A 13,927-nucleotide genomic window follows, 5' to 3' on the forward strand; every position below is an offset into this window, starting at 1 on the left:
ACTATTTCATGTGAATCTCCTCCAAGGCTTCTTTTCATTTTACATCTCACGCTGTAATTCTTGGAGAGTATGTATGCTGTAGCTTGAGTGCAGAATTCTCATCAGTTTTATCTTGGTATCTCTCCTAAACACTTTACCGGATGAAGAGCCTGGCACACACATAAATATATATTGAATGAATCAGTGATGGAATGAAAGGAGAAATGATGGCTCTCCTAAATTTTAACTTTTGTAAAATATTTTGATATATTCATGACCTTACTTTAGCAAGCAATGTACTGAACATGATGTAATCTTTGTGTTGAAATCTTGAGTCTGGCCATGTTTCTATTTTAAATTCATAAAGAATTCTAACAGAAGAGGAATTCAAAGAATGTCATAAATCGATGTTTCTCCATGGATGAAGGAACTATTTTATTCACTTGCTGATAATTCAGCCTAATCCAGTTTGACATCATATAAATAAGTAGTTGAATTATGGATTTAAAATACATATTCTTTTCTAACTACAAAGGTCATACTTATTTAGATGGTTTTGAAAATACAGAAAGGCACAAATTTTTAAAAAGTCTATTATTCACCACCACGCAGTCTATCATCTGTCTCTCCATTCATTCATCCATTTGTTTATACCTGTTAATCTTTGTTAATGTGTAGCTTTTACATGATTGGAATCATAATGCATGGTCCATTTTGAAGTCTGCTTTTTTTTTTACACAAAAATATGTTGTGAATATTTTCCTGTATTATTAAATATCATTAACTGAACTTTTAGAATTGACTGCATGTCTTGGTATCATTTAGATGTAGTTTAAGATACTTAGAAGTTATGTGTCTTTGCCACTATGGATGAATCTTCTTTACTCAATGTTAATTACTTAAAAATAACCTCACCTAAACACTACTTAGCCATAAAAAGGAATGAATTAATGACATTCACAGCAACCTGGAGACTATTATTCTAAAGGAAGTTACTCAGGAATGGAAAACCAAACATTGTATGCTCTGACTCATAAGTGGGAGATAAGCTATGAGGATGCAAAGGCATAAGAAGGATACAGTGGACTTCAGGGACTCAGGGGAAAGGGTAGGAGCGGGGTGAGGGATAAAAGAATACAAATTGGGTTCAGTGTATACTGCTCAGGTGATGTGTGCACCAAAATCTCACAAATAACCACTGAAATGCTTATGCATGTAACCAAATACCACCTGTGTGGGGAAAAGAAAAAGAGATCAGCCTGTTACTGTGTCTATATAGAAAGAAGTAGACATAAGAGACTCCATTTTGTTCTGTATTTGAGATGCTGTTAATCTGTGACCCTACCCCCAACCTTGTCCTTGCAAGAGACATGTGCTGCGGTGACTCAAGGTTTAATGGATTTTGGGCTGTGCAGGATGTGTCTTTGTTAAACAAGTGCCTGAAGGCAGCTTGCTGGTTAAAAGTCATCACCATTCTCTTAATTTCAACTACCCAGGGACACTTACACGGCCAAAGGTCGCAGGGACCTCTGCCTAGGAAAGCTAGGTATTGTCCAAGGTTTCTCCCCATGTGATAGGCTGAAATAATGCTAAAAGGTTTATGGAGATGTTTGCATATGCATCTCAAGGCACAGCATTTTCCTTTAAACTTATCCATGTCACAGAGGTTTTTGTTCATATGTCTTACTGCCGATTTCCTCCCTACAATGATCCTATTGTCCTGCCATTCCCTTATCTTTAAGATGGTAAAGATAATTATCAATAAATACTAAGGAAACTAGGAGACCGGTGCCGGCGTGGGTCCTCTGTAAGCTGAGCGCCGGTCCCCTGGGCCCACTTTTTCTTTCTCTATACTTTGTCTCTGTGTCTCATTTCTTTTCTCAAGTCTCTCATTCCACCTAACGAGAAACACCCACAGGTGTGGAGGGGCAGGCCACCCCTTCACACCTGTTCCCCAAAAACCTATGGAAATAAAATTTTTTTTTTAAAGGAATGAGATCATGTCCTTTACAGGGACATGGATGAAGCTGGAAGCCATTGTCCTCAGCAAACTAACACAGGAGCAGGAAATCAAACACCACATGTTCTCACTTGTAAGCGGAAGCTGAACAATGAGAACACATGGACACAGGAATGAGATCAACACACACTGGGGCCTATTGTGGGGGCTGTAGGAAGGAGAGCATCAGGATAACTAGCTAATGCATGTGGGGCTTAATACCTAGGTGATGAGTTGATAGGTGCAGCAAACCACCATGGCACTCGTTTACCAATATAACAAACCCGCACATCCTGCACTTGTATCCAGAACTTACAATTAAAATAAAATGTTTTAAAAATCTGTAGGGAATATGAAAAAAAAAAAAAAAGATTCTGAAATGCGTACACAATAAAATTGCAGTTCAGTCAAACATTTGAAGTCTTTTTTTTTTTAAATTTATTTATTATTATTATACTTTAAGTTGTAGGGTATGAAGTCTTTAACTGTCTAGTTGGTATCTTCATTTTCATCTTGTTCAAGATCCCACTCCAAACACCTGTTAGGCTCAGCCAAATTGAACAGCTCATAGTTCCTACCCCTGAATCTTTGGTTCTGGTGATTGTATATTTCTGGACCATTTGGAACCCCAGCATATTACCCTACCCCACATCTCCACATCCCCAAAATATAACTATACTTCAAGGGCAGTTCAAACACTGTCTCCTTCTATCCTCCATGAAGTCATTATCTCTTCCACTGGAATTATCGCCCCTTCTCCTGAACAGTACTATTTCATGTGAATCTCCTCCAAGGCTTCTTTTCACTTTACATCTCACGCTGTAATTCTTGGAGTGTATGCTGTAGCTCGAGTGCAGAATTCTCATCAGTTTTATCTTTGTATCTCTCCTAAACACTTTACCGGGTGAAGAGCCTGGCACACACATAAATATATATTGAATGAATCAGTGATGGAGTGAAAAGAGAAATGATGGATCTCCTAAATTTTAACTTTTATAAAATATTTTTATATATTCATGACCTTACTTTAGCAAGCAATGTACTGAACATGATGTAAACTATTGTTGATGTAGTGCTTATATTGGAAGTGTAAGTAGTTTGTGGCATGGGATTGTGACATATCCTAGGTTTCCTCATCTTCTTTTTATTGAAATGTCATTCACATGCCATAAAATCTGCCCTTTTAAAGTATATGATGCTGTGGATTTTAGTATATTTACAGAGTTGTGCAATCATCACCACTATCTAATTCCAGGAACATTTCCATCTACCTAGAAAGAAGCTCCATACCAGTGAGCTGCCACTCTAATCCTCCTCTAGAAACAAATAATCCATTTTCTGTCTCTTATGATTTGCCTATTCTGAATAGTTTATAAAAATAAACATGTGGCCTTTCATGTCTGACTTCCTTCACTTAGCATGTTTTCAAGGTTCATCTATGCTGTAGAGTGTACCAGTACTTCATTACATTTTATGGCTGAATGATACTCTATTGTGTGGATATACCACATTTTATTCATCAGTTGATCGAAATTTAGATTGTTTCACTTTTTTGCTATTTAGATGATGCTATGAATATTTGTATATGAATTTTCATATGGATATATGTTTTCAGTTCTTCTGGGTATATACCTTAGAAGTGAGAGTGCTCATCATATAGTAACTCTATGTTTAGCCTTTTGAGGAACTGCCAAACTGCTTTTCAAAGTAGTGGCATCATTTTATATTCCCACCAGCAATGTGTGAGGTTTTTTTGTTTGTTTTTGAGACGAAGTCTCACTCTGTCGCCCAGGGTGGAGTGCAGTGGCATTATCTTGATTCACTGTAACCTCTGCCTTCTGGGTTCAAGCAATTCTCCTGTCTCAGCCTCCCTAGTAGTTGGGAGTAGCTGGGATTACAGGAGTCTGCCACCACGCCCAGGTAATTTTTGTATTTTTAGTAGAGATGGCGTTTCACCATATTGGCCAGGCTGGTCTCGAACTCCTGACCTCAGATGATCTGACTGCGTTGGCCTCCCAAAATGCTGGGATTACAGGCATGAGCTACTGTGCCCGGCCTCAAATCCTTTCTCATCTTAAAATTGGGTTATTTATTTTTTATCTATTTATTTTTCTGAGATGGAGTCTCGCTCTGTCACCCAGGTTGGAGTGCAGTTGTGCAATGTTGGCTCACTGCAACCTCCACCTCCTGAGTTCAAGCGATTCTCCTGCCTCGACTTCCCTAGTAGCTGGGATTACAGGCACCCACCACCATGCCCGGTTAATTTTTGTATTTCTAAAAGAGACAGGGTTTCACCATGTTGGCCAGGCTGGTCTTGGAACTCCTGACCTCAGGTGATCTGCCTGCCTCAGCCTCCCAAAGTGTTAGGATTACAGGCGTGAGCCACCACACCCGGTGGGTTGTTTTTATTGTTGAGTTGTAAGCATTCTTTTTAATATTCTGCATACTAGTTTCTTATCAGGTACAATCTTTGCGAATATATTCTCCCATTCTATGGATTGTCTTCTCACTTTCTAGATACTATGCTTTACAGTACAAGTTTTACATTTTGATGAAGTTCACTTGATTTCGGTTTTTTATGTTATTGCTTATGCTTTTGGTATCATACCTAAAAAACCATTGTCTAAATCAATTGCCTATGAGGTATTACACCTATGTTTTCTTCTAAAGTTTTATGATTTTAGCTCTTTGACCCATTTTGAGTTATTTTTGTGTATGCAGTGTGAGATAAAGGTCCAGCCTCATTCTTTTGCACATAAATGTTCACTTGTCTCAGCATTACTTATTGAAAATACTATTTTTTCTCTATAGAATTATTTTATACTTATCACAAATCAACAAGCTATAAGGGTTTATTTCGGGACTCAATTCTGTTGCTTTTTCCTATGCTAGTACCACACTGTCTTGATTATTGTAACTTTGTAGTAAGTTTTGGAATCCAGAAATGTGGTCCTCCAACTTTGTTCTTCTTCTTCTTCCTTGTTTTTTTTAATTTAATTTAATTTAATTTTTTTTTTTTTTGTAGAGATGAGGTCTTGCTATGTTGCCTAGGCTGGTCTCAAACTCCTGGCCTCAAACAATCCTCCCACCTCTGCCTCCCAGAGTGCTGAGGGGTTAGCCACTGCACCTGGCCTGTTCTTTTTCAAAATTGTTAGGGTCGTATTGGGTTTACCTTTCCCTAAATTTTCATGTAACTGTTAGGATTTGCTTGCAAATTTATGCAAAAAGGGCCTCTGGCATTTTGATAGTGTTTACGCTGAATGAGAGGAGTTTGGCAGGACTAGTTTTCCAAAACGTAAGCCACAAGACCCTGCTGATAAGACAGGGTGTAGTAGAAAGGCCAACCCAAACCAGCCAAAACCCTGATGGTGAAAGAAGGGACCTCTGATTACCTTTGCTGCTCATTCTATGGTAATTATAATACATTAGCACACTAAAAGAAAGTCCTTCCAGCACCATGATAGTTTACAAATGCCATAGTAACTTTCAGAAGTTACCCTGTATGGTCTGAAAGGTCCAGACCTCCCCACCTCTTTCCTGGAAAACTCATGAATAATCCACCTCTTGTTTAGCATATAGTCAAGAAGCAACTATAAATATAGACAGTCAGCAGCCCATCAGGGCTACTTTGCCTAGGGTCGCCATTCTTTTATTCCTTTAGTTTCTTAATGAACTTGCTTTCACTTTATTTTGTCAGCATGCTCTTGAATTTTTTCCTGAACCCACTTGGCCTCCTGGGCTGAGCCTCAACCTTGGGGTACTTTTGCCTGTAACAAACATATAAAGATAAGTTTGGCTGGGCGCAGTGGCTCATGCCTGTAATCCCAGCACTTTGGGAGGCTGAGGATGGTGGAGCGCTTGAGCCAAGGAACTTGAGACCACCTTGGGCAACACAGCAAAAACCTGTCTCTACTAAAAATATAAAAATTAGCTGGGTATGGTAGCATGCGCCTGTAGTACCAGCTACTCGGAAGGCTGAGGTGGGAGGATCGCTTAAGCCCGGGAGATGGAGGTTTCAGTGAGCTGAGATCGTGCCGCTGTACTCCAGCCTGGGGAACAGAATGAGACCCTGTCTCAAAATAAAATACATTTGAGGTGTATTGCCATCTTAACGGAAGTTGTTACTGGTGGATGGTATCCAAGTTACTGGTGGCAAATCTGCAGCAACCTCAATTCTTCCCTCCTCAGAAGAAAGAATTTGACTGAGGAGCATAAGGCGGAAGGAGGGACTGAGGCAAGTTTCAGAGCAGGAGTGAAAGTTTATTACGCTTTAGGCTGGGCACGGTGGCTCATGCCTGTAATCACAGCATTTGGGAGGCCTAGGAGGGTGGATTACTTGAGGTCAGGAATTCGAGACCATCCTGGCCAACATGATGATGAAACCTCGTCTCTACTAAAAATACAAAAATACAAAATTAATTAATACAAAAATTAACCGGGCATGGTGGTGCACATCTGCAGTCCCAGCTACTCGGGAGGCTGAGGCAGGCGAATCACTTGAACCTGGGAGGCAGAGGTTGCAGTGAGCTGAAAAAGTTTATTAAGCTTTAGAACAGTAAGAAAGGAAAGAAATGAGGGCCAAGTGGGTGACCTGAGAAACCAAGTGCAGGGCTTGCCCCCTTGACTTGGGGTTTTATATGCTGGCATACTTCCAGGATCTTTCCTTACTTCTCCCCACTCCTGAGATCTTTTTGGGAAGCTGATGATCAGTTTCAGGTGTTTTCTATTGGAATGGGGGGGGTCTGCCGGTCCCTGGCACCACCTGTGACCAATTATTACTTTACAGAAACATTTAACAACTGCCTGACCATCACCTGATGGTGGCCCAACACTCTTGGTGTGTGTCAGGGGAGCCCTCTCCTGCCTTGCTCAGACCTGACTCTACCCACTGTAACAAACCCCTTCTTTGTAAACGTTGATTTGGTGACATTTTTTGTCACTTGCCTCATTGTGAATTTTTATAGATGTGGCTAAGTCATATTTTTCTTTCTGAAAAATGTCAAATACTAGCAGTTTCTCGCTGTTTTTTTGTCCTAGAAACAACAAACTAAATTCGAAGTGAAAGGCCTTTCTGCCTTTATCTTTTTTATATTTTTTGAGCAGCATTAAAACTGTTTTACTCAGGCCAAGTGCCATGGCTCATGCCTGTAATCCCAGCACTTTGGGATGTTGAGGTGGGAGGATTGCTTGAGCCCAGGAGCTCGAGATCAGGCTGGGCAACAAAGTGAGAGCCAGTTTCTACAAAAACATTTTAAAAAATTTGCTGGGCATAGTGGGACATGCCTTTAGTTCCAGCTACTCTGGAGGCTGAAGTGGGAGGATCACTTGAGCCCTGGAGGTTGAGGCTGCAGTGAACTATGATCTTACCACTGCACTCCAGCCTCGGTGACAGAGCAAGACCCTGTCTCAAGAAAACCCCACAAGTATATAAACATATATAGTGGTTTCTTATATACCACATTTTAAATTTATTGATACATAAAAAATGTATTTTAAATTTATATACTATACAATCTATGTTATATAAAATTATTTTTGTAATTTATATAACAATTTAAATATATTTATAAATATATTTTATATATATAAATAAATATAGTACACATTACTCAATTTTTCTTTCTCTCTCTTTTTTTTTTTTTTGAGAAGGAGTTTCACTCTCATTGCCCAGATTGGAGTGCAATGGCATGATCTTGGCCCACTGCAACCTCCGCCTCCCAGGTTCAAGAGATTCTCCTGCCTCAGCCTCCTGAGTAGCTGGGATTACAGGCACCCACCACCACGCCTGGCTAATTTTTTTGTATTTTTAGTAGAGACAGGGTTTCATCATTTGGCCAGGCTAGTCTCAAACTCCTAACCTTAGGTGATCCACCTGCATCGTCCTCCCAAAGTGCTGGGATTACAGGCATAAGCCACCACATCCGGCCCACATTATTCAATTTAACCACGTCTACCTAGTTCCCTAGACAACCTATTCCTAATTTAACTTTTAGGAACTAATGCCATCTTGTGGAACTTTGAGGTTTTGCCACCCCAGAATTTCCCAGCTGCTTTGTTCTTCTATTATGTAGCATAGCGAGCACAAAATGGGTCACCTTTTTTTGGAGATGGGATCTTGCTATGTTGCCCAGGCTGGTCTCCAGCTCCTAGGCTCAAGTGATCTTCCCACCTCAGCCTTCGCAGTAGCTGGGACTACAGGAGACAGTGCCACACTGCCCGGGCCTGGTTGCATTTTACTTGTCTAGCTATTGTCTCCTTCCTGTTGACTATCTGGAAATCTCTGACGGGATCTTTAACAGAAAAAGTCTACACCTTCAGACCTTAGTTTCATGCCCATATACCACATACAACAGCTCTGGGAAGGTCTGGAATGTGTGGATAAAGGTGATGGCAGTGGCTGCTGCCATCACGCTGGCTGCAGCAGGGAGGCACGACTCAGGCTGCACACGCCATGGAGCTGGTGGGTGCCCCCCGCCTTCTGAGTTGGAGGTGGGAGCTCCTCGGGTGCTGCTGCAGCTGCCACACCCAGACTGCAGCTGTGGATCTGAGCCTCCCTGTGCTCTTGGAGGAGGGCTGGGAGCAGGCAGGATCTGCCTTCCTGGGTGCTGAGACCACCTTGGTCATGGAAACCCTAATCCAGTGGCACTAGAGGAATTAAAGACACACACACAGAAATATAGAGTGTGGAGTGGGAAATCGGGACTGACAACCTTTAGAGCTGAGAGCCCCGAACAGAGATTTACCCACATATTTATTGACAGCAAGCCAGTGATAAACATTGTTTCTATAGATTATAGATTAATTAAAAGTATTCCTTACAGGAAACAAAGGGATGGGCTCTGGCTAGTTATCTGCAGCAGGAACATGTCCTTAAGGCACAGATCACTCATGCTATTGTTTGTGGTTTAGGAATGCCTCTTTGCGGTTTTCCGCCCTGGGTGGGCCAGGTGTTCCTTGCCCTCATTCCAGTAAAACAACAACCTTCAGCGTGGGCGTCATGGCCATCAAGAACATGTCACGGTGCTGCAGAGCGTCATGGCCATCAAGAACATGTCACGGTGCTGCAGAGATTTTGTTTATGGCCAGTTTTGGGGCTAGTTAATGGCCAGATTTGGGGGCCTCTTCCCAACACTGGGGTGTGGGTGCAGCCACCCTCCTAGGTGCAGGACCTGGGCAAATATGCAGCCTGCACCTTCAGGGCCTGAAGAAGGACTCCCTCCCACCCCGTCCCTGCAGTCTTGTGGGTGTCTGCTCCCACTGCCTGGCCTCTTTTCACTCCTGGCACCTGCTCCATTCTTGAAGTGGGGTTGGGGCCAAGCCCTGGGGCCTTGAATGGCAATGGGAGGCAGACAGAGTCCTGGGTGGAAAGGGGGCAGGTCCCCAGCAAGGCCCGCCTTCAGACCAGGGAGGGCCTGAAGGCTGGGGGTGGGGCTGCCAGTCCTGTGAACTGGAATAGGGACTCATGGTGCCTCTTCTGGGTGCCAGTGACCAACTGGCAGCCACTTCCTTCCCTCTGAGGTTCATAAAAGCCCTGGGCTCAGCCAGAGAGGGCAGAGGATGGCCAGAGGACGAAGAGGGCAGAGAGGTGGCAGGATGACCAGCTGCAGAGAGGAGTACTCACTGCTGATAGCTGGAGACAACAGGATGGCTGGCTCCAGAGAAGAGCTACCTTCTCCACTGAGAGCTGCAGAGACGACCTGCCAGCACAGAGGAGCCACCCTCTTCAGGGCCTCCTCTCCACTGAGAACTGAGCACTGGACAGACGACCTGCCTGCGGAGAAGAGCTACCCACTGTGGGCCTCCTCTGAGCTGTTCTAGCACTAAATAAAGCTCTTCTTCATCTTGTTCACCCCTCACTTATCTGCATACCTCATTCTTCCTAGACGCAGGCCAGAACTTGGGCAAAGCTGCTGCAGTCAGAGAAGCTTCTGGCCAGAAAATTGACACCTGTAACAAAGGTATGGAGCAAAGTGGGCATAAGGGGGTCCTGGAGGTTGGGGGTGTCAAATCTAGAGGACTTTTTACTTCAAGACCTTCTGAGGACCCTCATAGGCTGGGGTGGAGGTTTCAGTGCTCTGAGCTCTTCTCTAGCCAGTATATCCCTTCCTCCTCCCTCATTGCTATGCCTATCCTTTAGTAGTCATTATTCTTTTTTTTTTTTTTTTTTTGACAGAGTTTCACTCTTGTTTAGCAGGCTAGAGTGCAATGGCGCGATCTCGGCTCACCACAACCTCTGCCTCTCGGGTTCAAGCGATTCTCCTGCCTCAGCCTCCTGAGTAGCTGGGATTACAGGCATGCACCACCATGCCCGGCTAATTTTGTATTTTTATTAGAGACAAGGTTTCTCCGTGTTGGTCAGGCTGGTCTCAAACTCCCGACCTCAGGTGATTCACCCGCCTTGGCCTCACAAAGCGCTGAGATTACAGGTGTGAGCCACCGTGCCCAGTCAGGAGTCATTACTCTTTAAAGTCTACCCAAACAGAGGGTGGGGAAATTGGACCAGAGATTGGATGTAAAGGAAAGCCAACCACTGCTACCACTACCCCCTACTAATGTGGAACTAAAGCAGTCGTTGACATCCACATCTACAAAAGGCCATCAAGGTTTTGATTGGCCCTTCCCATGGACTCAGTAGACTGCAACCAATCAGGAAAGAGATTGTAAGACGTGTTTATTCTACCACCATTACCATGCCTTCAGTAACTGTGTGTAGGAGGAAGTAGAAAATGCTGAGTACAAACATCTGCACTGCACACCATCTCCCCTCTGTAACCTGATTCAGATGTTTCCCTGGAGTACTAGGATAAAAGTTTCAGTTTTACTTCCTGGGTCTTTATTCTACCTTTACCTTCCAGGCCTAGATCAAATACTTCCTCCTCCAAGGAATGTCTGACTGGATTGTCCCTTCTTAAAGCCCATGTGGCACCGAGGTGAAGACTCGCTGCGGCATCCCCACCCCTTGCCCACAGTTACAGATACTACACGATGTCATACTGAGATTCGGGCAGTGGTAGCCCGGGGATCAAGAGCGAAGGGCTTGGAGTCAGAGAGACCCACGTTTGAACCCTGAATTCTTGTTTGTAGCTTTGGGATGGTGGCAAGATTCCTTGCCTCTCTGAATCTGGGTTTCCTCATCTGTTGAATGTGGATAATAATGCCAACTAAGGTTGGGAGTTTTTATGAGTTCATCAAAGAATTTTAGAAATGGTAGTACCTGCCGTCAGTTATTATGGAAAGCAGGTCACTTTGCTTTCCAATTGTGCCCAATTCAGGGCTTTCAATTGCCTGCTAAATATTTAATATTATTGAATCAACGTTGAAAGAGTTAATATACTTTATGAACAGGATGAGAGAAAGTGATAGTTTCAATAAATTGCCTCCCTAAATGGCCCAATAAATGTAATATTTATAATAAAACAGCTAAATAGAAGACCAATACTTATGGCTTGTCTTTCTTTCTTTTTAAGTTATTTTCTAGAAAATAATATTTATATTTTAAATTAAAGTAACTGCAAATTGGAAACCACAGGGGGAGCCCCAGGCTGGGACAAATAGACTAGCCTGGTCCTAACAGAACAGGCAGAGAAGGTGATCCCTACACGCTTTACAGTCAGCTGGGGCCCCCTCCTCACTGTGCTGCAGCATTCTAGGATCAGGGCCCCACCTTCCCTGGGACTGGGGTAGTGAGTAACCCAGCTTGCTGTGCTCCAGCCCCTCCTTTCCCAAGAAGGGTATTTTTTGTTTTGTTTTGTTTTTTTGAGACAGAGTCTTGCTCTGTCGCTCAGGCTGAAGTGCAATGGCATGATTTTGGCTCACTGCAACCTTTGCCTCCCAGGTTCAAGCAATTCTCCAGCCTCAGCTTCCTGAGTAGCTGGGATTACAGGTGTGCACCACCAAGCCTAACAAATTTTATGTTTTTAGTAGAGATGGCGTTTCACCATGGTGGCCAGGCTGGTCTTGAACTCCTGACCTCAAGCAATCTGCCCACCTCAGCCTCCCAAAGTGCTGGGATTACAGGTGTGAGCTGCTGTGCCTGGCCAGGACTTGTCTTTCTTCTTCTTCTTTTTTTTTTTTTGAGACAGAGTCTTGTTCTGTAGCCCAGGCTGGAGTGCAATGGTGTGATCTCCGTTCACCACAACCTCCACCTCCTGGGTTCAAGCTATTCTCCAGCCTCAACCTCCGGAGTAGCTGGGATTATGGGCGTGCCCCACCACGCCCAGCTAATTTTTTTTTTGTATTTGTAGTAGAGACAGGGTTTCACCATGTTGGCTAGGTTGGTCTCATGATCTGCCCACCTCAACATCCCAAAGTGCTGGGATTACAGGCATGAGCCACTGCACCTGGCCCCAGGACTTGTCTTTCTTAAGCACAGAAGTTCTCTGAATGATGCCTAGGACATGGAAAGGACATTTTAATACATTTGTAATCAAAGCATCGTAAGTCTTGCTTTTTTTCTCATAGAAAAAACATCTTTCTAAGACTCTGTACCTCTTTCCAGAGTGCTGCACATTTGAGTTAGCTTAATTATAGTGTGGTGACTTTGATCCAAACTTGCTGGTTTACATCTTGGCTCTTCCAGCCACTCACTGTGTGACATTGGGCAAATTACTTAACCTTTCTGTGCCTTAGTTTTCACATGTTAAAGCAGCGGTCATAGTAACAGAATTTATCTTAGAGTGTTGTTGGGATGGTGAAATGAGTAAATATTTGTAAATGCCCTGTACCTGACACACGGTAGTTGCAATATTAGTGTGCAGTATTGTTTTTATTATTAGCAATAATGTCTTCAAAGTCTCACTTTCCTGCTGGTTTGAATGTGCTGTGAGAACACATACTGTCAGTTTTGTCTGCCACAAATTGGTTGAGTCTCTTGCAGGTACCTCTAAATGGGCTTGTAATTCACCATCCCCACTTTTCTTTCTTTTTCCTTTCTTTTTCTTTTTATTTCTTATTTTCTCCCACAAAGTCTGAAAGTGAATCCCCACTTTTCTTTTATCTTTTAAAAATTCTATTTGTGGGCCGGGCACGGTGGCTCCACGCCTGTAATCCCAGCACTTTGGGAAGCCGAGGCAGGTGGATCACAAGGTCAGGAGTTTGAGACCAGCCTGGTCAACACGGTGAAACCCCATCTCTACTAAAAATACAAAAAATTAGCCAGGCGTGGTGGCGCATGCCTGAAATCCCAGCTACTCAGGAGGCTGAGGCAGGAGAATCACTTGAACCCAGGAGGCAGAGGTTGCAGTGAGTGGAGATGGCTCCATTGCACTCCAGCCTGGGCGCCAGAGCAAGACTCCATCTCAAAAAAAAAAAAAAAAAAGTAATTTGTTTATTTGCATGTGGACATAAGAAAGGGTTAACACGACCGACAACTATTTCATGAGCTTTTTGGCTTTATTTGAAAAGTGAAGTGTGTTTGGGGAAGGAGATGGTTAGGAAAATAGATGCTCCTGTGTTTGACTTACCAAGGAAACGGAGATCAGAGCACTTCCTGGCTTCCATGGGTTCCTTTCTAGGAAGCTTTTGCTTTACCTGGGGAAACCCCAAGCTCTACAGTGAGAAAGTTGTAAATTAGCCTTTAGGAGACGCTGTTTGTCAAAGTTATCTTAACCCTGGAAAAGGGGAGGGAAAAAGGCAGATAAGCAATGATGACATCAGCAGGAAATTAATATCAGGCTACCCAGTCCTGAAGATCCAGTTTTCACTTAACGATCAGCAAATCTTGAAGTCTCTTCCCAAGCAAATGGGAGCTTCCTTGGACCTTGGAGCACACAGAGGATTCTACTTTCTTTAAAACTTTGTTTTCAGGAAATTTCCCTGAGAATCGTTTACCTCCAGAGGATTGGTGGAGCTTGATCTGAAGGTATGTAATTAACGACCCTTCTTACCCCAGAGTCTCATGCTTGGATCTTTTCCTTTGCTTCATGGCTTCATGTTGTAGAAACTTGCAAA

The 13,927-nt window shown here is 43.2% G+C and overlaps 2 protein-coding genes across 4 annotated transcripts in view; both read left to right on the plus strand.

Annotated features, from left to right (window-relative positions):
- Positions 1-11,525, plus strand: part of CFLAR (CASP8 and FADD like apoptosis regulator) — a 64,579-nt gene extending 53,054 nt beyond the window's left edge. The window contains exons 9-10 of the mRNA XM_031651889.1: positions 9,862-9,936; positions 10,834-11,525. Of these exons, the coding sequence (XP_031507749.1) occupies positions 9,862-9,936; positions 10,834-10,871 (113 nt within the window). The 3' untranslated portion in view covers positions 10,872-11,525. The remainder of the gene's footprint in view (positions 1-9,861; positions 9,937-10,833) is intronic.
- A 1,792-nt stretch (positions 11,526-13,317) lies between these two features.
- CASP10 (caspase 10) overlaps positions 13,318-13,927 on the plus strand; it is a 39,155-nt gene continuing 38,545 nt past the window's right edge. For 2 of the 3 annotated variants that reach the window (XM_021923874.2, XM_021923875.2), the window contains exon 1: positions 13,318-13,838. The gene's annotated coding sequence lies outside the window, so the exon portion shown is untranslated. The remainder of the gene's footprint in view (positions 13,839-13,927) is intronic. The other variant, XM_017946777.3, reaches the window with a different exon arrangement.

The sequence above is a fragment of the Papio anubis genome, chromosome 10 (assembly GCF_008728515.1).
Source record: "Papio anubis isolate 15944 chromosome 10, Panubis1.0, whole genome shotgun sequence".
NCBI classification, from domain to species: domain Eukaryota; kingdom Metazoa; phylum Chordata; class Mammalia; order Primates; family Cercopithecidae; genus Papio; species Papio anubis.